Source organism: Amphiura filiformis, chromosome 4 (genome assembly GCF_039555335.1).
Source record: "Amphiura filiformis chromosome 4, Afil_fr2py, whole genome shotgun sequence".
Taxonomy (NCBI): domain Eukaryota; kingdom Metazoa; phylum Echinodermata; class Ophiuroidea; order Amphilepidida; family Amphiuridae; genus Amphiura; species Amphiura filiformis.
This window is the reverse complement of record NC_092631.1, coordinates 83849593-83874950: the sequence shown is the minus strand read 5'-3', so window position 1 is coordinate 83874950 and position 25358 is coordinate 83849593. Positions and strand designations below refer to the sequence as shown.

The 25358-nt window shown below is 37.5% G+C and overlaps 2 protein-coding genes across 4 annotated transcripts in view; one reads left to right on the top strand and one right to left on the bottom strand.

Annotated features, from left to right (window-relative positions):
* LOC140151549 (ADP-ribosylation factor 1) overlaps nt 1-17626 on the bottom strand; it is a 29876-nt gene extending 12250 nt beyond the window's left edge. The window contains exons 1-5 of one of the 3 annotated variants that reach the window (XM_072173934.1): nt 17461-17626; nt 11898-12095; nt 10112-10222; nt 9469-9593; nt 5323-9041 (exon numbers count right to left, since the gene is read on the bottom strand). In XM_072173934.1, coding sequence (XP_072030035.1) covers nt 8883-9041; nt 9469-9593; nt 10112-10222; nt 11898-12045 — 543 coding nt within the window. In that variant the 5' untranslated portion in view covers nt 12046-12095; nt 17461-17626 and the 3' untranslated portion in view covers nt 5323-8882. Of the gene's footprint in view, nt 1-611; nt 737-1678; nt 1790-3839; nt 4051-5322; nt 9042-9468; nt 9594-10111; nt 10223-11897; nt 12096-17460 lie in introns of those variants that run through there. The other 2 variants (XM_072173932.1, XM_072173933.1) reach the window with 2 other exon arrangements.
* A 2111-nt stretch (nt 17627-19737) lies between these two features.
* LOC140149956 (ADP-ribosylation factor 1-like 2) overlaps nt 19738-25358 on the top strand; it is a 30146-nt gene continuing 24525 nt past the window's right edge. The window contains exon 1 of the mRNA XM_072171964.1: nt 19738-19853. The gene's annotated coding sequence lies outside the window, so the exon portion shown is untranslated. The remainder of the gene's footprint in view (nt 19854-25358) is intronic.

The window sequence follows — 25358 nt, the reverse complement described above, 5'->3', positions numbered from 1 at the left end:
TTGAATAGTTTCCTGAATTTGTTAACTGCTTGTCTCACTCACACTTGACCACCAAGGTTAAATACACTACATGTATGTACAAATGTTCATATTCAGAATGGAGACTCGGGAGATATATGATGTAAATATTTTCTAAAATGTTTTCTATGTGACCTTGAGTTTCCTGTCATCTATTCTGACAAATATCACTAACTATTTGGGCACAAAGAACAAATGATTCAGCTGATGTTTATTGTAAACAATGGCAAATTACTCAAAATATAAACTTGTGTATGATCACCAGTTTACCATAACAGCATGTATGTTCGCATAACGTGCAGAACATGTCAAGAAACTTCTTACAACAGACACAGTACATGAGTTTCAGTTAAGGACAGGATGCAGATGACATCACATAATTCACATGCTATAATTCAAGATCACTTCCCTCTATGTCTTGTCAGTTTTTTGCTTCCCTTTTCAGTTTATTTTTGTTCGCTTTTAATTTGTATGTAGGGCTTCCCTTTAATTTAATGCTCTGTGAGCACTAGTAAGTTCTGCTCTGTGAGCACTAGTAAGTTCTGCCTGTGCTTTACGCCAATTGCAATAAACAATAAATACTTGATCAATACCTGTTTGTTTGCAAAGATTAGGAGGCAGGCATCTTTTAGTTCATCTTCATTAAGCATCCTCATCAGTTCGTCCCTGGCGTCTCCTATGCGTTCTCTGTCATTGCTATCAATTACGAAAATAAGACCTGTGTTCAAGAGGTTACACAAAAAACAAAATCAGAATTTATAATGTACTGATATCATTATAATTATTTGGGATTATATCAAATAGATTCTTATTCAACCTCAAAACTGTGGCTAGGTCATCCATTTTCAATAAGAATTTGGTTCAAGGCTTAATGTACGATTTCCTTCCAATTTTAAATTTGTCATTACATGTATATACTCAAAATGCTGAAATAAAACTAGTATTATGATTGGGGAATGGTTTCTGTCCATTTTGAGCTGAAATAACGGGGTAACGTGAAAGAAACACTGCTTGTTATTTTGGCCGTTGAACACGCAGTTCTATGGGCGGACATAAAGTCATAATTTCTTGAATTATGACTTTATGTCGAATTTGCTCTGTTTACCTACAAACACAACAAATTTGGCTGATTCCATTTAGGTGCAAGTTGTGACATGTGTAAACATTACAAATATGCAAAAAAATCAGGTTTGAAAAAAATTAACCGAATTCATATTATAAGATCGTACATTATGACTTTAACATGCCGCTAAAGAATATGACTAAGGATGCAATATAGGACAATACCATTTTATTTTTTAACCAGATATATTATTATTAGAGCCGGGTAAACTAAACCCATTGCAAACAGATAAAATTAATAATAGATCTTGTGAAAAGTATAACACTATGTAACTGTATCTCATTTATTGGAACAATGGACATTGAAGTAAACACTTTGAGGCAGAGAATAAGGGTGCAATTCCACCTGCCCACCTCCTTTGACTGCACCACTGCGTCTTTTGCTACACCAATTGAAAGATATGATTCGTCATGGATCATTACACTGCTATTTATGTGACTAGTAAAATGACACAACTGAAAAGGAATTCATATTGTCAAGCAACACAGCGTATCTGTACAAGTAAATGTATCAAGCAGATCATGCATGTCATATTACCTTGTGTGTTTTGGAAGTAGTGTCTCCACAGTGGTCTGATTTTGTCCTGACCACCTACATCCCATACTGTGAAACTGATGTTTTTGTATTCCACTGTTTCCACATTGAAACCTGTCACAAGGAACAAATTGAGTGATTTTCATTGATTATGATAGTTGGCAAAGGGCAGTTCGCCCAATTTTCCCAAAATATTCCCCATGGAAAAAAATGGTCAATGGCAAAATACACACGAGGGCAATTTTTCATGGAGTCTGTCACAAATAGCCCTCGTAATCAAAAAAGGATTTTGAGGCCTGTTTGGAAGTCAAAACTGATTATTTTTCCACTAATTTAGTTGATTATCATTTGATAATTTGCCAATTCCAGATCTAATGCTTGGATTTTGAAAATGTGTGAGAGAATCAACCGACTCAAATTTTTTTACCAGAATTTGTTGGTTTGCAATATATTCCAACCCTAATCTGAATGGATGGGATTGGGAAGTAATAAAATCTTCATATCAAAATGTTATTATTTAGATCAACAGGGATTTCACTTTGCATCTTCTTTATTGCAACATAACTGTAGATTCACTGACTAAATATAATAAATACCTTAAAATAGGTTTGTTTAATCTGATAATTTGATCTGTTTATTGCAAAGCTAAATAATCGGCATTAAAGCCGTACATGCAGACATGGATGCAAGAGGTTGCAAACAACACACATGGCATTTTAGTTTTACATGTAGGTACCGGTATACAGGAAAGTATGTATTGGTAGGCAGCAATAAGGGGTCATGCCATGCTTTACAATGAAGCTTTAGATTTGTGAGCAAAATACACAAAAGAATATCACATCACATTATTAATATAAACAATTTAAAAAAAAAAATGCATTCCCTGCAAAGCATTGTGGCTTATATAAAGAATGATTGGTTGCAGCTGTAAGATGGATGATTGAATGAGGTGTTTTCAAAGATACAAACCAGGATTTTCTCATAAAAACAAGATTTTGTCTATTTTTCATAAACTGTCCATACATTTACAGCTATTGTTTTCTGCAGGTTATAACCAAGATTTAGTGGTAGCTTACACACACATTCTAAAGATCTCAAATTCAATTCTGGAAGTGCATTGATTTTATAAAGGCAAAAAAAAAAAAAAAAAAAAAAAAAGGAAATACCAACATGGTTTGGGAAGCTTGAAATGAGAGGAATATATGATTCTGCTTTTCAATACAAGGTATGCCGCTTGAAGTACATGTAGAAGCAATCATGGCATGCAGTAGGTGCCTTTTCACTTCAAATGCAAACACAAGGCTGTTTCAAATTCATCTCTAAGGCCAGAGTAATGGGAGAGAACATGGACCTTTTCGAGCATCATTATCCTTACATTTTAAAACGGTAAGGCTTTCAGGCTTGTAAAAGCTGTATCTGGTGCATGGTCTAAATATGCATCTTTTTGCACCAATGAATCTATAATGTCTGCTTTCAGTGCTCAAAAATTCAAAATAATTAAAAAATCTAAGTGGCATTTTGACTGCAAATTTTTGTTTTGTTTACACCACATTTTAACAACATACCGAATGCGCCTTGACTGCGTTGGACATACGCGTCACGCGACGCAAAATGCGTGCGTAATCACAATATTTCGCATTCGCGCATTTCTGACTCATTATTTCCCGCCAATTTACTAAGCTGTCTTGAGCCATGTGACTTTTTAGAGTTGAAAAGAGTGAAATAATCAAGCATAAATTCGAGTAAATATTAGCAAGTTGTATTTTATCAGTTTCAAGTGAAAGAATACATGTTAGTGTTGATAAATATCAAGAAATCTCAAATTCGGCGTGGACGAATGTGTCTTCCATTACTCTGGCCTTTAAAAGTGTTTGTATACCGATAAATGTACTTAATTATATTGTAGGCCTCTCTGAAGTTCAAAAAGCAGGCCTACATGTGAAAAATGTTTCAGACACTTCATGGGTTGAAACAACCAAGTGTATTCAGTTATTAATTCAGCATGCTTAAATGAATGCAATTTTTATGACACACATAATTGTTGAACTTATCTTATCAGACTGATTCAACATTACTATGTGTGTCATTGTGTACCAGTATGCAAAGTTGCACAGATTACAAAAGATGAGAACATGAAATATAGTTGATGCATGGAGTATCTTACCTATTGTTGGAATGGTTGTGACTATTTCACCCAACTTGAGTTTGTAGAGAATTGTTGTCTTACCAGCAGCATCCAAACCAACCATCAATATTCTCATCTCTTTCTTTCCAAACAATTTGGAAAATAACGAAGTGAAAGCTCCACCCATGTTGATTATTTGGTCGGAATGTGGACTACGTACAGTTGAGGTATCAGATCGCTGAAACACGATCTAAAAGAGAGCAAGATCCAGTTTAGATCTCATTCTTTTTAATTTTAGATTGGACCTTCTGAAACTAATTACAATCACCAGGTGAAATATTAGTCTTGGTTGTAGCTTTTTGAAAATGTCCATGTCTCAAGCACAAAATAAGTACTACATTTGAAGAGTTCTAGACCAAATAATCAAATAGTCATATGTTTGGCCCAGGGTTCAAAATTCACAGGGCGAAGGGCGATTCGCCCCCAAATTTCCCTAAATAGCCCCCATGGAAAAAATTGTCAATGGCAAAATACACACATGACCTGCGGGCTATTTTTCATGGAATCTGTCATAAATAGCCCTCATAATCAAAAAGGTATTTTGAGGCATGGTTTTGGCCAAATTAGTGCTGGTCTGGAAGGCTTCACAAACGGCCAAATGCCTGTCATTAGCACCGAGTGCTGGCTGTGGCCGACCGACATACTGACATCCCTGATTACAATTAGTTGAAATAGAGAGGGAGACCAATGGATGCTCACAATTTTCCATGAAATTTTTGCATTCAAAGTGAATTGCTTTCTCAGGAGACAAACTTATTGTCAATTTTGTGTACATAGCTTTCAGCTTCCGAGATCTCAAGTTGGGCTGGTATATGTATCCTCTTGGCCAAATACCAACTTTATTAATGCTGGGACACTTATGGTAATGTAAAGTAAAAGGCAAATGTCTTCAGAAACTGATGCCTGTATCAAATCACTGTTCATAAAATGCTGATTGTGACTGCTAAAATGTATCTGCCATTTTGGTCAAGTGGCCAAAATTACAGAGTGACTTGACTTCAACTTGTATCAATTTAATGCTGGGCGGGCGGGCATGCATGCATGTTAGCCACCACTGATTGAAACACAGTTGGTTAATCACTTAAAACTGCGAGTTGGTAGACAAGAATATAAACAACATCAAAACCCTCCACTCCCCTCCCTGGTAACAAATACATGTCTGGATCAAGTGTTAATTTAATATCTCAGGAAGAGAAGCAACATTTCCTACAAGATAGAAACATTTCCCACAATTTCATTTGCGAGAATAAACTTTCCGAGCAGAGAGCTTCCCATATTCCCCACTTTTTCTAGTCCTGAGCAAGATCTATGCATGATACCCACATTTATCATGTTGTAAGCACTTAATCAGAACTGACTAACACACATTAGATATGTACATCCACAACACAATTGCATGCACTATTTCCATTAGTATTCCACTACAAAAATTCAAACTTCTCAAAACTAAGAACCATACAAATTTAGATTATATTGAGCATATGATGAGCCCCATCATCTTTTTATTTGTTTCAATTAATTTCAATTAAGTTTACACCAATGCACTTTGATTGAAATTTTGAAAACCATATTTACAAGATATTTCAGATTGACAATCAGACAAGGCACATAAATAGTTACAGCAGAAACATGTGACAACAAACTTAAAAACAGGTGTTCTCAAATGCTCAAGGGCCATGTGGGCCAAACATATTTCAAAGCAGCCGGAGGGCCAAGTGCCCTCACACCAATGTCCTTTTCCCCCTCAAAATGGTATGTCTATCAAATTAAGGGGTACAGTGTATCTGGCAGATTCTGATGATATGACCCAAAATCAGGCTTCTGCAGCTCACTTCTAAGTTTCGAGCATATTTAAGGACTAAACAACATTGGGCGGCAGGGAGGAATTTGGCCCACAAGCCGCCTAATAGAGAACCCCTGATTTAAACCTTGCTGTTAATGCCTACAGATACACTAGTCTTGGATACATGTGCAGCATATAATATAATTAATCTGCAATAAAGCACATACAGGTAATTAAAATAGGTGGATACTTTCTTTGTTTATCATATTGCTTTTAGTTCTTTTTTATAAAGAGAACTACTATTTTCACATTCACAACTATGCACGCGGCGACTTAAGATATTTGGGACTGGGGAAATTTTGATGGATATTTTACTTGAACCCCATATAAGAACTATACATCTAAGAAATGGTGGGAATTTTTTAATTTTGCTATATAGATCTTGCAATGAAATATGGCTTATCCTGTGAAATTTAAAAAAAATCCAGGGCCTTTAGGAAAGCAGCTCTAGGTTCAAAGACATTTATAGTTTATGACCCAGTGTTATTAGAAGCCTCATGTTTTTTGTATGTGTGACATAAGAAAAAAAAAAGTGTCCACATATTTTGCAAATATTTCAACCCTTGGTCCATTTTTGAAGACTTACTATGAAGCATTTTGTTTTGCTAACACTAACACTAATCGAAAGTCTTTTAAACTTAACACAAAATTTTAGTTATGTTGTGTCTGTACATTTATTGAGGAAATGGGGACTAAAACATTTGCACTACATGTACGTGAACGAAACTGAACATGGTACATAAATACAAGATTCCACACCATTTCATGGCATTCTTGAATGGCGCCAAATTTACATCACATGTTCATGTACCACACTCATGTTTGTTCATCTGTATATATATCCGTATATATTTATAATCACATACACACACTGGACAACACATTCTGACATCACGATACCTACAGGGTTCTAACTAAATCATACCAAGTACATAGAACAGTATTTACAACATAGAAAAACATAATGCTGATTGCAAAGTATAATTGTTTGTTTCCAACATTTCTCTCATACTTTATCCATCCAATCATTGCTGTGAAATTAAAAAACAAACAGGTCTTCCTGTCTTATGTATCTCTCACAATCTGAATACAAATCCCCATTATATAGAAATAATATAAGTCTAAAATATATTAGCAGGCATTCTTTTTCTCCCAAAATCAAGACCATCCCAACCTGCTGTCCCCAAAAGTAGATTGATAATTATAAATTTTAATTTACTACTGTTTGGTACCACAATAAACAATGTGTTCAAGTCCATTCAACAGCCATCAGCCTGTTTTACCAGAATAACTCTTGTGCACAAATAAAGCATCTGGTACATTTGAGCTGTAAGACAATGGCATGCTCACATGATGAGAAGGTACGCTGTAACCAACTGAGCATCACATCAACGGGAACAGGAAAAATAATAGCTACATCATATTTTGAATACAGGGCCATGTATTACTGTGACCTCACTAAGAATTGGAAAATCTTACTACTACATTTTAATTCTGAGTTATTTCACTGGGTTTCCTAACCCGCCCACGATTTCACTCTTGGATAAAAGTAGTGATTCAAGTGAATTTTAAAAACGTCTTATTTGAAAATGAAAATAACAATGCCGAAATATATTCCTTTCACAATTTAAGGAAGCTAACAATGTACAAAATGTAGATTGTAGAATCTCAAATTTAAAAACAAGCGAAGGAGTTTGAAATCGATTGGCAAAGCAATAAAAAATTTATAGCGCAAAAGATGCCACTGAGTAATCATTACGGCACAAATATTATAATTGAAAAACCTACATGGAGTGAAGCTGTCCTACCACCACAAAGAGCAGAACCAGTGTTTTTGCCCAATTGAGTTTTCACATCTATTTTAGATAAGATTGTTTCTAGGCCCGCAAGTATAAACCTAAATAACTGAAACACCGATCCAAAATTTTGGACTAGGGCATCTATTTTTCAAACTTAAGTAACTTTTTAGTACTTCCATATTCCGGGTACGCGCTGGTGATTGGCAATCACATAGAATTGGTTAGGTCTCCTCCCCTTCTATGCGCGGACGACCATTGGGTCAACCGTCTTGTTGTCAAGACTGTTGATCAGCCAATCAGTGTGATTTTTTATCACGTCTGTGTATACGCTCATGTATGCTCGGCGCACAGCACAGACCAATGAAGTAATAAAAAATTGATTTAACACACTCATGTGCACCAAGTATAGGATTATGTTGATTACCACCATGTTCCTGTCAGTTACAATTGCCTTTATGTAGTAGTAGGGCAAACATCACTCTTCACTGTTTGAAATGGTTATTCCTCCAAGTGCTGTAGTCACCATACACTGCACTTATTATGGTCTAAATATACTTTCTTCATACCCTGATTAATACAAACAATACACATACATCCTTGACATAGAACATACTACTTTCAAATAATTCCTTGCTGCACAGAACTTTGTACCTTTTCTCTTTGTTTTCTTTTGTAATAATAATAACCTAAACAGACTGTGCACAGGTTAAGGGCAATTTGCCTTAAAAATTTTATAAAATAGTCCCCGATAATCTACGATTGGCAATTATTGGCCACTTTTGGTCAAATCTGCTCAAAATTGCCCAAGTACGGTACCGATAAAAATATATTGAGATCTGGCAAGGACGAGTACACATACATTGTAGTTGCACGTTTTGAATGCAATTTTCCGCCAGTGAGTCATGGTGGGTGTAAAATACATCCTACAGTAGGCATTCTTCATTGTCACATACATGTAGAGTCCATCAGTATACTAGTAGAATGTAAGAGCTGCACTTTTACAAAGACTTGTGGAAAACACACAAGACAAGACATCACACTATATGCTGGCCCTAACTAATGGCGATTGATTCATAACCTTATTAGTTGCAAATTTCATTAAAAACTTCAACAATTTTGTCAAGTACATTATATTTTATTGTTCCTTCTTAAATAAAGCATGTTATGGTGACAAAACCATTGAAATCTTCAGTCTTTAAAGCCACCATTTTTGTTGTTAGTTTTGGTTCACCAAATTGATCTTTATCTTCAGCTACTGGTGGAAGTGCTTACCAACCAATCAACCTGCAGCAACAGTTTTCTATGCAGCACGTAATTATTTACGAATGAAAGAAACGGGACATTAGACCACACATAAGTGGCCACACAATAAAGAGTTAGTTAGGCTTTTTGGATATTATTGCTAAGCCAGTCCAGGCCTTCGTAAAGACCATCCCCACTTGTTGCGCAGGTTGCCTGAATGAACCATGTGCGTCCTCTAAGGGTGTGGAGGCCAAGTTTGTCGGTCACTTCTCCACAGTTCATTGCATTGGGTAAATCCTGTATAACGGGAAACAAATAAATATGGTGTCAGTCACTTCTTAAGAGATCATTAACAAAAATTACCTCACTGTTGATATCTTTGAGCAAGGTCCTTCCTATCAAGTAATTTGACAAGTTATAAGTATAATTTATGAGATATAACTGGCAGAGCAGTAAAACACAGTTTACCTAGGGTATGCAAAGTGCAACTTTCGTTCGCGCTGCATTATAGTATGCTTGAGTTTCCTTCAAGCCACTTTACCACAAAGATGACTCGTCAGGAAACATCATTTCGAAAAAGAAACTTAATGTTTCAGTCGTTTTCCTCACACCACAATTTGCAGAACAGAATACCATAATATTAATAATGAAAAGATAATGTGTGTGAAAATTATAAGTTCCAACTATTAAAGTAGCTTCTTTATGGGTAACATAAAATTGATACCTGTTTGTTGGCTAGGATAAGAACACACGCATCCCGGAGCTCATCTTCATTCAACATTCTCATCAGTTCCTCCCTGGCATCACCCACACGTTCTTTGTCGTTACTGTCTACCACAAATATCAGACCTGTATACAAAACACACATAAAATTGTTTTTGTTACTGTGTGTGTCAATAAAGTCCCAACTCACGCTTGCGTAAATTCACATAAGTGTGCCCTAGTCACGCATTACGCAACGCACAACTAGCGTAAGCACTGCGCCCAACAGTGTGCACACCATTCTATATCAATGCACAGTGTTTTGAGTCTTTCGCGATAAGCCAAACAAACTTTAGTGGCAGGTAAAACTTTGTGATGAACCATTATATTGAAACCACACACTTTGAACCAAGCGTATAGAGACCTGTGAAACATGGCGAAGTTGGTATTCTTTGATTCTACCTCATTGCAAGGTACTGTGCAGCTTTAAAACAATTTATACAATACATAAGGGGATGTGCATATCACCACCAATGAGTACCTGCGACACAGCACGAAACGTCATTGAGGTATGTTAACATCATCTTTATTTGGATTTGTTTAAGAACATTTTCATATAATGTTAATGGACAATCCTGATGAATCTATTTGCGCTTTTTACATACCTTGTGTGTTTTGGAAGTAATGTCTCCATAGCGGTCTGATTTTGTCCTGACCACCTACATCCCATACTGTGAAACTGATGTTTTTGTATTCCACTGTCTCTACATTGAAACCTGTAGATACAAAGAAACAATTTTATGGTTGGAGAATTTTTAACAAAAAAATAAAAATAAAATAATTTATATTAGGCAAAAAAAAAAAAAAAAGGTTCGTCTCAAAGCTCACGAGAAATTTAAAAACAAACGCTTAATGCGATTTTTTTATTTTTATTCCGACTTTTTTTCATGGTATTTTGAGAAAATAATTCTCTGATTTTCACCTATTTTTTCTGGAAAAACTATTAAAAAATTTCCGCATTTCTTTTTTGTCAAATCGTGCGATTTTACAAACGCGCGCGCAAGCTTTGAGACAAACCTTTTTTTTGGGGCATTATAAAAACAAAATTTTTGAGTTAAAGTTTATGTAGTTTCATTGTCATTGGTTCATACTGCAGTATACCACTGCACACCACATTTATCAAAATGCTAGGAAAACAGACTTAACAGTAATTCAATAGCAGTGTCATCTGCATATCACATCTTGTTCGTACTCAAGAATAAATTACTATCAAGCTATATTGCATTTGGTGCTGTAACTCAATTTACATGTACGGTCGTGCGCCATGAATTGGGGGACAAATGCGTTACATACTAAAAAATTCAACAATTTACATGTTTTTGTACTTAAACTGATCTAATTCATATTCCGTTCATCAAAACCCTATAAAATTATATATCACTGTAAAGCTTAGAGTACCAGGAATACACACATACAAATATTTGGTCAATATACAGGGTGCCGCAAATGTCATATAGGGTGGACAAGTTAAATTTCGGTTCAAAAAGTATACAATTTTGTTCCTCTCTTATTTACTAACACAAACACCTGGTCTGTTAAAACCTTTTTAGATGTGCTAATAACATTGTAGACTTTCAAAAAAAGCAAACTTGTAAAGATGAGTTATGTTGCCTTACTGAGATACAGGGTGTTCAAAAGTTGTACAAAATTTTTATGATTTTTATTATATTTTCAATCAAAAATTTTTTCCTTCATGCCCTTCACAAAAACCAATGGCATATTTGAATTCCTCATCAAATTTCCTTCTAAGAAATGATATCTTTTACAGAAGTAGGGTAGCCTAACTTATTCAAGAAATATGACATTCAGAACATTTCGGAGCATAAATGCATGCTTAGTACAGTAACGTATAGGAAAAGCCTAGAACCCATGACACAAAATGCAGCACATTTACAACAAATTAAACTAGCTTAAAGTAAAATTGGTCACATTACCTACTAGACATAAATACCAAAACAATGGTACATAATCCATCTCAATACCATGCTGGGTTATGAAGTTACAGTAAAAATATATTTGAGAGTCACCAAAAGACAATATTCCCTATACTTTAACACATGCCTCATCCGTAGGCTCCTCATCCGTAGGCTCCACCACCCCTGACTTAACATCCTTTGATTGGCAATATCTCGCAAAGTACAAATAGTATAAAAGTTTTACCTTCCACAATTTTAGCCAGATAAATTAGCTAGAAAATAAGACCAAAACCAGTTCAGTACACCTATCCATTCTTGAGATCTGTGACAAAATGTTTGTGAAAAAATAAAAAAATGTAACACCGCCACCTTTTCCTATACCCCAAATCATGGCGCATGACCGTACATACATCTCTAGAGTTGAAATTTAACTTGGAATATTAATGGGAGACACACAAAAGTCAGGTCTACTCACCTATTGTTGGAATGGTTGTGACTATTTCACCCAACTTGAGTTTGTAGAGAATTGTTGTCTTACCAGCAGCATCCAAACCAACCATCAATATCCTCATCTCTTTCTTCCCAAACAATTTAGAAAACAATGATGTGAATGCTCCACCCATTGTTATAAATTAAGGTATCTCAAAATTATGATGAATTTTGCTGTAAAGTACTGTAAGATAGAAATGATACAATGTGATCAGCGACAATGTGAACAAAATGTGCTGTCTCAACACATAAACATACCGTACACAGAAAAAGAGGCAAACATAGAGAGATATAGACAAAGTATTTTCATACTCATGTAAGGTACCATGTACAAGAAACCTTGCACAAAATATAAATGATACATCCATATTTTCATTTCAAAAATGTGTGACTACTGCTCAGTGCTCAGGTAGCTAACTCATTGTTAATACTCATTTTACTTTCAATAACTGTAAACTAGTACTCAACACGTAAAGTTTTAAGTTTATTATAGACTTTATCAAATGATCAAGATCACTCAAACTTTCAAAACTAAATATACTAGCATAATAGTCCCACAACACACTCTTGATTGAGTTGAGACCTCCAATTTCCAAGACTATGTTGATCAGTACAAATATATTTGATATGGTCCATTAACATGTTGGATTTATGACTCCTTCAAAAAAAAAAAAGCCCACAGACATACGCATTTGAGCCCTGAGCATGAAGAGAAAACTTGAGAGAACAAATTTACACACAAACTCAGGGGTTAACTATTGTGACCAGCCCATCCAATTGGCAATTTCCACAGAAAATAATTTAAGAGTTTATAAGTTTAGACTCTATACCATTTAAGAGCTTATATGAATTCATAGTACAGTGTGTGTGCAACATCTACAGATTTGATAGTTGGTGATGGTGGTGGTGGTGATGAGAGATGGTGGTGAAAATACACTTTATACTAACAGGAGTCACATCAAGTCGGTTCAATGAATAATGAGTATGGAGATGGAGTGTTAAGTTGTTACTATCAAACACACAAGAAAAGTTATTAATTACTCAGTGACAAAAGATTTAACATGCATGCTACATCTACATAGTTCAATTAGATTTAGTTAGAATCAAACACATGCGACACAAACAATTGAAGTCAAATTTATTTTTCAACTTACCAGCCTTTTCATAGTCAAACCAAGATAGGATATATTTGCGACTTCCACACTGCCAATGCACAGTAATTTTTTCACTTTCCTTGAATGTTGCCTCTGCTGCCAGCGCACTGTTAATTTTTAACGGTTCAAGCTCATTATGATGCCATTTTCCCCCGAACTGGACATCAACAATTTTTCTGCTTTCAAGAGTCGCATGATGCCTTTATATTTTGTATTTCCAAGTTGAAAGTTATGTTTGTAAATGTCTTTATGCAACTTGCATATCTTTGCAGTCAAGTTCCTTAGTTTTCTTATCCTCGCTAAATTAAATCTAATGTAGTTTGCATGTTAGTTCCAAAGTCTTGCAATTAATAATCACAACAAAATGCTTTCAAAAGTTTGATTAATTTTGAGGGGTCATCAATGATCACATGGCAATGTCAGACTTTGCAAACTCTCACCACCACACCACTAAATCTATACTACTTTGCTACAAACTGCAAACTAATCTCTGAACTATGTCCCTGCACTAGTATTTTAACCTATAGTTCTACACTACTAACTACAATTTTATTTTCCAACTCGCTAAGAAATAAATAATTATGCAGAATGGGGGTGGAAAGAGAGGATTCAAACTGGTTCATTGCACACATGTACATAGGGGGCAGTAAAAAGTCCAATGTTTGTGCATGCATTTGAAACACTTTTTTGCCTTCCTTATAGTGCTCACACTCAGTTGTGATTCTTGGTTTTGCAGGATGGGCACTGCAATTTTTCAATTGGCTGCAATATTTGTGGCATTTGTCCTTCTCACTGCGGCACATTTTTGTTGCAGCCAAAAACCATAGATGAGCGATCACTCAAATATAAAAGTGCTATGCATCCTTGTTTTAAAATGTAGAAAAAGGGTAGGATTTTGAGCATATAAATTACAGAGTTTACATTTTAGCTATGTCACCGTTTAGGGCCCATTTTTTGCTATGTTTTATTAAACCTCAAAAATTGCCATTTAGGTTTACATTTTCTGGTTTTCGTAACAAAACATTTGGAACAAGTGTGATTTCACTTTAATAAGTTTGTGACAATTATTTAAAAATCTTTGCAAGCTCTTCTAAGACTGAAACATACCAAGTGTTAAAATAGTCTTTTATACAATCATGATTTGAAAGTGACCCTTTTTGAGTATAATGTTGTACGTTTTGTTACGTCATTTAGGTTCTGCTTTGAAGTTTGATTAATTAATGAGCATGGATACATGATCTGTAGCACTTTTATGTTTGAGTGACCCTTTCCCGAAAACAACAACATGCAGCTGTCACAAAACAAATTCAATTGGTGCAAAATTTGAACTTTATACTATCCCTAGGAGCCGCCTCAAATTTCTGAACTTTGAAAACCTTCTGATAAAAATAAAAAAAAAAAATTTAACACCCATCTTGAATCTGGTTGATTTCAAAGGATTTCCTTGATTTTTAATCCATTTTGGTCACCTTTAAGAGGGGAGCATCAGAGTCAATTAATGGCATATGGGGAGCATCACAGAAAATTTACAGTTTATAGGGATATGCTGTATGGTACAAGTAGTATACATATGTCACTCAGAAATTATGCAGTGCTTACTGGTTACTTAAGAACTCTGGACAGCTCTGAATTTGCACATGATAGGTGATGATGTTTAAATTTGTATGATAGTTATTTTCATCACTTGATGAGTCAACGTTTTGCTTCTTTTTAGCAAAGGTTGCCCATATATTTTGGACAGACTACAATTAAGTTTTTTTAGACTGCAATTCTAGTAACATTTTTGATGCGATCAGCCACAATGATCCGCTGTGTTTACTTTATAAACTTCCATTGCTTTACATGGTGTCATGCTTCATCCACTTCTACTACGGTATTCTTCGATAGCTCGGGACTCGTTGTTTCTTTCGATAATTTTTTTTTATGTACAATGTAGGCCTACTTTGAAATATTTTGCGTAAATACAAGCAGAGAAAATCCAAATTGGTAAACCCCAAATCATTCTTCTGGCCAACATCACACAGCAATATAGCAGAAAGAGCGTGTGTAGTGCTTACTGCTGCATGGGAATTATTCAGGGGTCCCGCTAGTGCTCAATTGCGATAACCCTCAAGGAGTCCCGCTCCGGGTTAAAAATAGAATGTAAACAGAAGTCGAGATGTCACCGAAGCACAAATCACGATCGATTGCGCTAAAGTTTGATCATGAAAATTGGTGAAAATGTTTCATAAATGAGAGAGTATAAAGTAGGAGAATATTATTTACCTACCGGTACTTCAGAATGAAAATAAAATACACCGCATTTTTTATCGATTTTATTTCACTATTTCACTCATGTTCACAAAAGGACAGATTTGACAGAAACTTTGTTGAACTAGCGGGGCCGGGGTACACTATACAAATGCTTCGTACCCATGCACAGCATGGGTACAAATAAGTAGTATCCAAAGACAGTGCACATGGATATCCATGGAGGAGCTGTCAAAAATTACACATTTCAAAACCAGGATAACTGCGCCCATTATGAAAATTCACACAAACCCATCATTTTCAAAATACACTGAAACCCTATATTCCATTTTTGAAAAATATGATCCCTAATGTTTATACTTTTGTTCAGCAAAAACCAAATTCCAGTTTGTCAAATTCATGTCTCAGAATGTTTATATTTTGTAGACTGATAAATGTTTCCATATATTGCACCCAAGTGTCAGTGCTAAACCCCTCATGTGGAGCAAATGATATTACAAGAAGTCAGTTTGACCAACCACATTATAGATTAGGCTGTTCTTCCCCATCCATAATGTGTTTTGAAGCATGACCCAGCAACACCTTTAATCTTCTCAAGGCTAGATGACAGCATGTCATGTTTTAATTGGCCAACACCAAACATGTGATAAACATGGTAGACCTAAGCCAAGCTCTTTCAGTGAGTATGAAATCTCTGTTACCAGTGTATTGAAAAGCACATGTTCGGTGAAGTGCATCAAAGAAATAAATTGTTTCAAAAGACTTGATACAGACTATTAGGCAACATGCTGTACATAAAGGCCTACAGGCTGCAGTTTGCCAAATGAAAATGGTGGCAAGTTTGATCAGAAGAATTTATGTGATGGAATTAAAACATTTATACATCATTTTTGGCAACAAATTTCAACCAAATTGTTATTTTAAAAGGATATTTTTACAGAAGGACTTCTCCTTATCAAGTTTAGCAACAAAAGACATTGGTGAGTAAGTAACTTGTTGTAAAAAAAACCTGATGCACATGGCCATGTCATGGAAAGCATGATTTCCTACTTTCCATGTGGATTGTTAATTGATACCATTTTCCGCGTATAGGGGTACACCAGGGCCAGAATTTGTTTTGCAGTATTTGTACACGAATCAATCTTGATTCTTGCAGAATAAATTTGTGGGAATCATTTGATTCTTGTAAATCAACTAGGTCTAAGATTCACACAAATTTGTTTTACCAGAATCTTTTGGGAGAATCGATTCTCGGATTCTTGCCAAAATTCTGTTCCCGTACACATGCGCAAACAACTCATTGCATCGTGTAGTTGTGCAATTAGTTCATGTGTTGCTAATTGTTCAAATTCAATTCATCTTCATCATCAGAGATTAAACAAATCAATGTCACTCATGATTAATTTAATTTTATATATCATGTCATGATTCTCATTCTGTCAGTCGGCTGTTCCATCTTGCGCACTTGGACACAAATGGGATACTCACCGTTGTTCTCAAATCACAAAACATGTCATAATTTAATAAAAACCTTCTTTTTGGTGAAAACGAATAAATTCAAAAAATAATTTGATTTCTTTATCAGGACAGGGAATACAACTTAAACAAGCTCCCAATCATAAATTACAAAGGGAAAAGCAAATCTGTAGCAAATTGGTGTTTTCTGTGCGGAGAAAACTGACTGGAACTGAAAGGCCCTGTATAAACCAATACGGATTTCGAGAGGACCCTTTGACAGCCGTGAGAAATGGGTAAGTACACTGGATATCAGTGTCAGTGATATGGATACATGTAGAACCGTACCGAGACCATAAACATAATCCAGTGCAGTGAGTCAGTCAGTGTCAGTCACGGAAGTATATAGTTTCTAACTGACTTGATGACTGAACTCGGGGTTAAACATAAATTACAAGGAAATGGACATCGACAATAGTATAAAAACTAGCTTCCACTTCGACTTCGACAGCCGTACGAAATATGTCACACTTCCAGATTCACATTTATGCACTGTTCGTGCACGAATATCGATAGCAGATAGAGAGAGTGCAACTTTCCGGCTGGCCAACGGAGCCTTTATGTTCCCGATTGCGATCGAAATGGCGATACCATTATATAATGAGTACATTGTAAATATATCAAGCTTACCAATCCTTTGTAACAAATTATGATTTTCCTCTGTATATTGGTCAAATTTCGTGAAAACAATACGCCACTTTTGACGAAACCACCATCCACACTTCTTCCTCTACAAAATGGCGAACGTGGCTGAGTAAACCGACCCACTTTTTAACAGCGTATTTTATTGGTCAGTTTTCTATCAATTAACTATTGGGCCAATAGAAAAAGCTGTTAGGCAATCCTGCTAATGACGTCATTATGTGGGCATGTCATGAGCAGTCTCTTACACAATCGTTATTTTATCGATACAATTTAAAGGTGGATTGTCCGATTTTTTGTAGATTTCTAATTCATGGGGCCATGGGTCCAATCCGGCCCATACTAGTCTCAGAAGCTCTCAGATGAGGCCCAGTGCAGTCGGAGCACGCAGTGGTGGTGGGGGCGGCAGTGGCGGTGCCACAGAATTTTTTTCCGGGGCATTGGCGCCGCCACTGGGGGGGGGGATATATGCTGTATGTCACACCACGTAGGGGCCTACCGTAAAAAGGGGTAACTTTGGGCACTTTTCAGAGTTTTTAAACCACTGCTTCCAAACAAAACCAATTATATTTCTAATTAACTCTTTTTGTGACATTAGGGTTCCTTCTACACCTTGAAGTTGAAAAAGATTTTTTAATAATTTTGTAAGGGTGCCCTAGGGGTTCAAAATGACCTTTGGGGGCAACTTTGGTCACAGTATTACATTCCATGAAGGAAAAAAATCAAAAAATTGATCTTCGCTGAATATGGGCAAGTTGTTGTTTTTGTGACATTTGACACCTTGCAAAATTAATCAAACACACATCCTTGCTCACAAATATCGATTTTATTTTTTCTGAAAAAATGTAAAAAATGCTGATTTTTGGTCAAAATCCTGCTTTTTTCGTGAATTTCAAGGAAATTACACATGAGCGACTATTATTTCTTCCAAACATATTTCTTAACAAATTGACACCAAATATGACTAAAAACAATATTGCTGTACGAAAATATGACCATTTAAACAAATATATTTGACCGACCAAAGTTACCCCGCTGACCGAAGTTACCCCATTTTACGGTATTTACAGTGAAAGATTGAGTACCCCCAGGCCCCCCAGGCAACTTTTGCTCCCAAGACCCAAATTCCTATAGTTCTATACCGTACACCATAGGCCTACTGATGTTGCAGAATCAAGTAGGCCTGTAGCTGTTCTAAACTTTTAATACAGTTCACAGTACCGTAAAATTTTTTGACACCCTTCCCGAGAGCACTTGAGTTACATAGACTAGGTCTATGTGAATAGCATATAAAATCTATTTTGTACCGGTACTTTTTCTAGTCATCATCTTGTCTGTGTACTATTATTTTGAAAAAAAATTAACAACTTTTTGACCCCCCCCCCAATATAAGAGCAAAAACTCAAGTTTTTGACTGCATGCAGACTTAAAACTTTTTTGATCCCCTCCATTTTTGCCCACACCCACTAAAGTATTTATGAACACTCCCTTTTCCCTTATAACATGGGCTAAAATGGGTTTTAGGGGCTGTCGTTATCTTCGCTTTAGAATGTCAGGGTTCAGTAGGCCTTTTAGTATTAATAGGCCTATACTTGGGATCATAAAAATATATCATAGGCCTATACCAAAAATATTGGCGGCGCTACGGGGGGGATGATAGGGGAATTCTTCCCCAATTTAAATATCATATAGTTTTGGAGACTATAGTTTTCCGTTACCCCCAGTTTCCCCCCTTTTGAGGCAAAACCCCAAAATTACGTAAATGTCCACTTTTTGTGACATTTTTGTACAAAAGTTGTCAATGCCCCCCCCGAAATTTGCTTTGCCCCAAAGGCCCCCCCCATTTCTGGCGCGTAACCTGAAGCGTGCATCGGCCTAATCTATAACAATAGCTAACAATCCGATTACCTCAATAGGCCTAATCATGGTGCGGGGGGCTGGAACTTAGGCCCCAGTAGGCAAAGAGTGAGGGGGGGGGGCAAAAATTTTTTGGCACGGGCGGGCAAAGGTTTTTTGGCACAGCCAAAGGGCCAGGCGATTTTTGGCAAACCACTTTGAGAATTCACTACCCCGGGGGTAGGCCTACACATAATTATTGCACAATAAACCCCATACAATTGGGCTCGCCAAAAACCCGCACCCTGCCCTCGCCGACTCGCTTCTTTGTTTACTCATCACACAATGACTGTTTCCCGTACGTAATTATACCACTGCAAAAAAAGCGTGGATGAAGCAACTTGTGTAAGCGGTCATCCACGAAAAAAACTCCACGTCAGGGTGATCCGGTGTGTGTGTTCCGGTACCGAGATTACTGGTGCAATATGTTGATGTCGTGACTGTATATGTCATGTGTATGTCATGTACATTATTTTGAATAAATAGTGAGTATATGTATCAGCTTTATTTTTGTTTTTGCGATACTTTAGATAGCTATATGTGGTTTGAACTCGTCTGTCCACAAACTTGTTCATATGACATGATGATGATTAAACGTCACTTTTTGACTTGAAAACTCGAAGTCGACGAAGACGATGTACATGTAGCAGAATTCGACAGCATGTATACATGCATTCACCCGGATTCACATGTCTTCCCTTGATCGAGAAATCTATCTACTATCCACGACGACACGATAGTTAATGTGTGGTTCACACTGTGGATAGAAGATAGAGATTGCTGATATAACACGGTCAGTCATCGTAGCGTCTTCAGTTTTAAAACGCAGCAAAACAATTTTTTAGATTGTACAGTTTGGCTTCAAAGTTCAATTAGCCATGGTTGGTTGGCAGTGTTGCCAAAACTTTTCAGCGTCAAGGCGCGGCGCATTGACTCGCCAGGCCGCGGTAAAGGATTCTCAAGTAGCCCAATTTTTAAGCTTCCAAAAAGCGCCCAATACGGATATTTGGGCGGATTTACCCGAATTTAGAACGCAAAACACCCAATTGGGCGGAAAGCCACTTGACTTTGAAACTAAGTTCCGGTACTTCCTGTGAAATTACTGACCGATCAATAAATGGTCACAAAACCCATTGTAATTTCAATTTGGCGCTTCAAAGACTCGAAACCTTTATAAATCGGCTAAATTGAAAGGAAAATACATCAAATTACTGCCGCGGCCTGAGACTGGCAAAAGTAGCCCAATTTTCATGTATGTACGTCATCCACCAGTGGAGCTCCTGCGCCCCTCCGCAGAACTTCCGGTAGTGGATGTTCTGCGCTCGGGGGCGCAGAGAATCCACTGTCGGAGTTGCTGCGCCGAAGCAAAATAATAGATTTTCGTATTATAATAACAGCTAATAACGGTGGATCATTTCTGCGCCGGGCGCAGAAGATCCACTATCGGAGTTGATGCGCCCGGGCGCAGGCCCTTATCCCAGTGGAGCTCCTGCGCCTCCGCAGAACTTCCGGTAGTGGATGTTCTGCGCTCGGGGGCGCAGAGAATCCACTGTCGGAGTTGCTGCGCCCGGAGCAAAATAATAGATTTTCGTATTATAATAACAGCTAATAACGGTGGATCATTTCTGCGCTCGGGCGCAGAAGATCCACTATCGGAGTTGATGCGCCCGGGCGCAGTCCCTTATATGCACAGAATTAAAACCAGAGAACCAGGACTCGACCGCCATATTGATACAGGCATGGAGCAAAAATTGGGGGTATTCGGTTTCCCTCGGAATGCGCCGAGGCATTCGTTGTCATGCAAGCGCCGACATGGATGATGGGCGATTTGAGAGACGCACTTGATGCGACCAGCACGCGAGTACGAAACGCTTCAGATGAGACGCATGATTGTTTTCGTTCGTCTCGCGCAAGACGGTCGGCAAGGACCCAAATACCCCCAATTTTCTCCCCATAGCTGACGGCGCGATTGTACGTGGCGGTATAGGGAGGCCCGGTTCTCCTTCTCTAATTCTGTGCTTATATGTAACGGTGGATCATTGCTGCGCTCGGGAGCAGAACATCCACTGTCGGAGTTACTGCGCTCGGAAGTAAAATAATAGATTTTCGTATTATAATAACGGTGGATCATTTCTGCGCCGGGCGCAGAACATCCACTGTCGGAGTTCATGCGCCCGGGCGCAGTCCCTTATATGTAACGGTGGATCATTGCTGCGCTCGGGCGCAGAACATCCACTGTCGGAGTTGATGCGCCCGGGCGCAGTCCCTTATATGTAACGGTGGATCATTGCTGCGCTCGGGCGCAGAACATCCACTGTCGGAGTTGATGCGCTCGGAAGCAAAATAATACATTTTCTTATTAGGCCTATACAATATGCATGCGTATTCTTATTATATTAATAAAAAATAATATGCATGCGTATAATAACTAAACTCCGAGAAGTTTATTGCTATTAGTATAACCGAATTGACAGCAAATAATATATTATCTTATTATAATAAATGGTGGATCATTTCTGCGCTCGGGCGCAGAACATCCACTATCGGAGTTGATGCGCCCGAGCGCAGTCCCTTATATGTAACGGTGGATCATTGCTGCGCCGGGCGCAGAACATCCACTGTCGGCGTTGATGCGCCGGAAGCAAAATAATACATTTTCTTATTAGGCCTATACAATATGCATGCGTATAATAACTAATATTTTCTTATTATATTAATAAAAAATAATATGCATGCGTATAATAACTAAACTCCGAGAAGTTTATTGCTATTAGTATAACCGAATTGACAGCAAATAATATATTTTCTTATTATAATAATGGTGGATCATTTCTGCGCCGGGCGCAGAACATCCACTATCGGAGTTGATGCGCCCGGCGCAGTCCCTTATATGTAACGGTGGATCATTTCTGCGCTCGGGCGAGAACATCCACTGTCGGAGTAACTGCGCCGGAAGTAAAATAATAGATTTTCTTATTAGGCCTATATTAATAAATATCCATGCGTATAATAACTAGTATTAGGCCTATTATAATAACTATAACTCCAAATTGACAGCAAAAATAATGCATTTTCTTATTGAAATTACGGCGGATCATTGCTGCGCTCGGGCGCAGAAAATCCACTGTCCGAGCTTCTGCGCTCGGAAGTCAAATAAATTATTTTCTTATTTTATTAATAAAATATAATTATGCATGCGTATAATAACTGACAGCAAAATAATAGATTTTCATATTATAATAACGGTGGATCATTGCTGCGCTCAAGCGCAGAACATCCACTGTTTGTTTTTTTGGAGTAACTGCGCTCGGAAGTAAAAAAAAAAGTCTAGAGTATAATATAATATGTTTTTTAGTTTTGCTTTGGTTTTTTTTTCTCATTTTACATTTATTTTCTGTTTTCTTTCATCTATATACATTCTTTTCTTCTTTTGTCTTTTTTTTTCTTTCCTTTTTTTGCCGTTCACGTTTCCTTGTCGGTACTTTTCATGTAACCGCAAATGCTATTTCAGATAATTCCTATTCAAATATAATTCTGATTGACACATGACCAGTTGCAATTCGGCCTTTGTTAGTCAACAGATAAGTAGGTGTAATCCATTGGATTCCCAAACAAGCGGAGGGGGTCCAAAAATTAGCATAAGCGAAGATCAATGTCAATTTTAAATCCACGGCAGAGGATAATTATGCGCCGTTATTTTGTGGTTAGAGATTAAAGGAACCGATAAACGTGGTTTCATGTCGCCGCATCTAGGCTACACCAAGGCCTCACGATATATAGACGAATCAAGGAAATCACAAACGCTATTTTCTTATTATGTAAAATAAAATATAATATGCATGCGTATAATAACTAAACTCCGAGAAGTGTATTGCTATTAGTATAACCGAATTGACAGCAAAATAATAGATTTTCTTTTTATAATAACGGTGGATCATTGCTGCGCTCGGGGGCAGAACATCCACTGTCGGAGTTGATGCGCTCGGAAGCAAAATAATAGATTTTCTTATTATAATAACGGTGGATCATTGATGCGCTCCTAATAGTAAATATCAATAAACTTCTCGGAGTTATAGTTATTATTATACGCATGCATAGGCCTAATAGAAATAAACTTCTCCGTAGAGCTATTACAATAAAAAATATATTATTAACATAATAAGAAAATAATTTATTTTGCTTCCGAGCGCATCAACTCCGACAGTGGATTCTCTGCGCTCGAACGCAGAAATGATCCACCGTTATTTTAATAAGAAAATCCATTATTTTGCTTCCGCAGTTACTCCAACAGTGGATGTTCTGCGCCCGAGCGCAGCAATGATCCACCGTTACATATAAGGGACTGCGCCCGGCGCATCAACTCCGACAGTGGATGTTCTGCGCCCGAGCGCAGCAATGATCCACCGTTATTATAATAAGAAAATCTATTATTTTGATTATTTTTTATTAATATAATAAGAAAATATTAGTTATTATACGCATGCATATTGTATTTTATTAATAAAATAAGAAAATAATTTATTTGACTTCCGAGCGCAGAAGCTCAGACAGTGGATTTTCTGCGCCCGAGCGCAGCAATGATCCACCGTTATTATAATAAGAAAATCTATTATTTTGCTGTCAATTCGGTTATACTAATAGCAATAAACTTCTCGGAGTTTAGTTATTATACGCATGCATAATTATATTTTATTAATAAAATAAGAAAAATATTTGACTTCCGAGCGCAGAAGCTCCGACAGTGGATTTTCTGCGCCCGAGCGCAGCAATGGTCCGCCGTAATTTCAATAAGAAAATGTATTATTTTGCTTTCAATTTGGAGTTATAATAGGCCTAATACTAGTTATTATACGCATGTATATTTATTAATATAGGCCTAATAAGAAAATGTATTATTTTGCTTCCGAGCGCATCAACTCCGACAGTGGATGTTATCGCCCCGAGCGCAGAAATGATCCACCAGTATTATAATAAGAAAATGTATTATATTGCTTCCGAGCGCAGTTACTCCAACAGTGGATGTTCTGCGCCCGGCGCAGCAATGATCCACCGTTACATATAAGGGACTGCGCCCGGGCGAATGAACTCCGACAGTGGATGTTCTGCGCCCGAGCGCAGAAATGATCCACCGTTATTATAATACGAAAATCTATTATTTTACTTCCGAGCGCATCAACTCCGACAGTGGATTCTCTGCGCCCGAGCGCAGCAATGATCCACCGTTACATATAAGGGACTGCGCCCAGGCGCATGAACTCCGACAGTGGATGTTCTGCGCCCGAGCGCAGAAATGATCCACCGTTATTATAATACGAAAATCTATTATTTTACTTCCGAGCGCCGCAACTCCGACAGTGGATTCTCTGCGCCGGCGCAGCAATGATCCACCGTTACATAAAAGGGACTGCGCACGGGCGCAGCAACTCCGACAGTGGATGTTCTGCGCCCGAGCGCAGAAATGATCCACCGTTATTATAATACGAAAATCTATTATTTTACTTCCGAGCGCAGTAACTCCGACAGTGGATGTTCTGCACCCGAGCGCAGCAATGATCCACCGTTACATATAAGGGACTGCGCCCGGGCGCATCAACTCCGATAGTGGATGTTCTGCGCCCCCGAGCGCAGAACATCCACTACCGGAAGTTCTGCAGAGGGGCGCAGGAGCTCCACTGGTGGATGACGTACATAACTCCAATTTTAGACAAGTAGCGGCATGCTTTTTTGAGTAGCGGCAAGTGATCGCCAAGTAGCCCAATTGTGCGCCTAAGGCGCGGCGTTGGCATCACTGTTGGTTGGTTGGTTGGTTTGGAAATTCCGCCTCTGTAAACAGGCGCACCGCATAAAAGCGTAAGTTAAGGTACATCTAACATCTGTTTCCCACCACCACTAGCTGATAGCACAAATGATGATTCCATTGATAAAGTTCAATGAAGCACTTTCCCGCCACCACACATGTATCCAATGCAAATAAATATATACAGATCTCA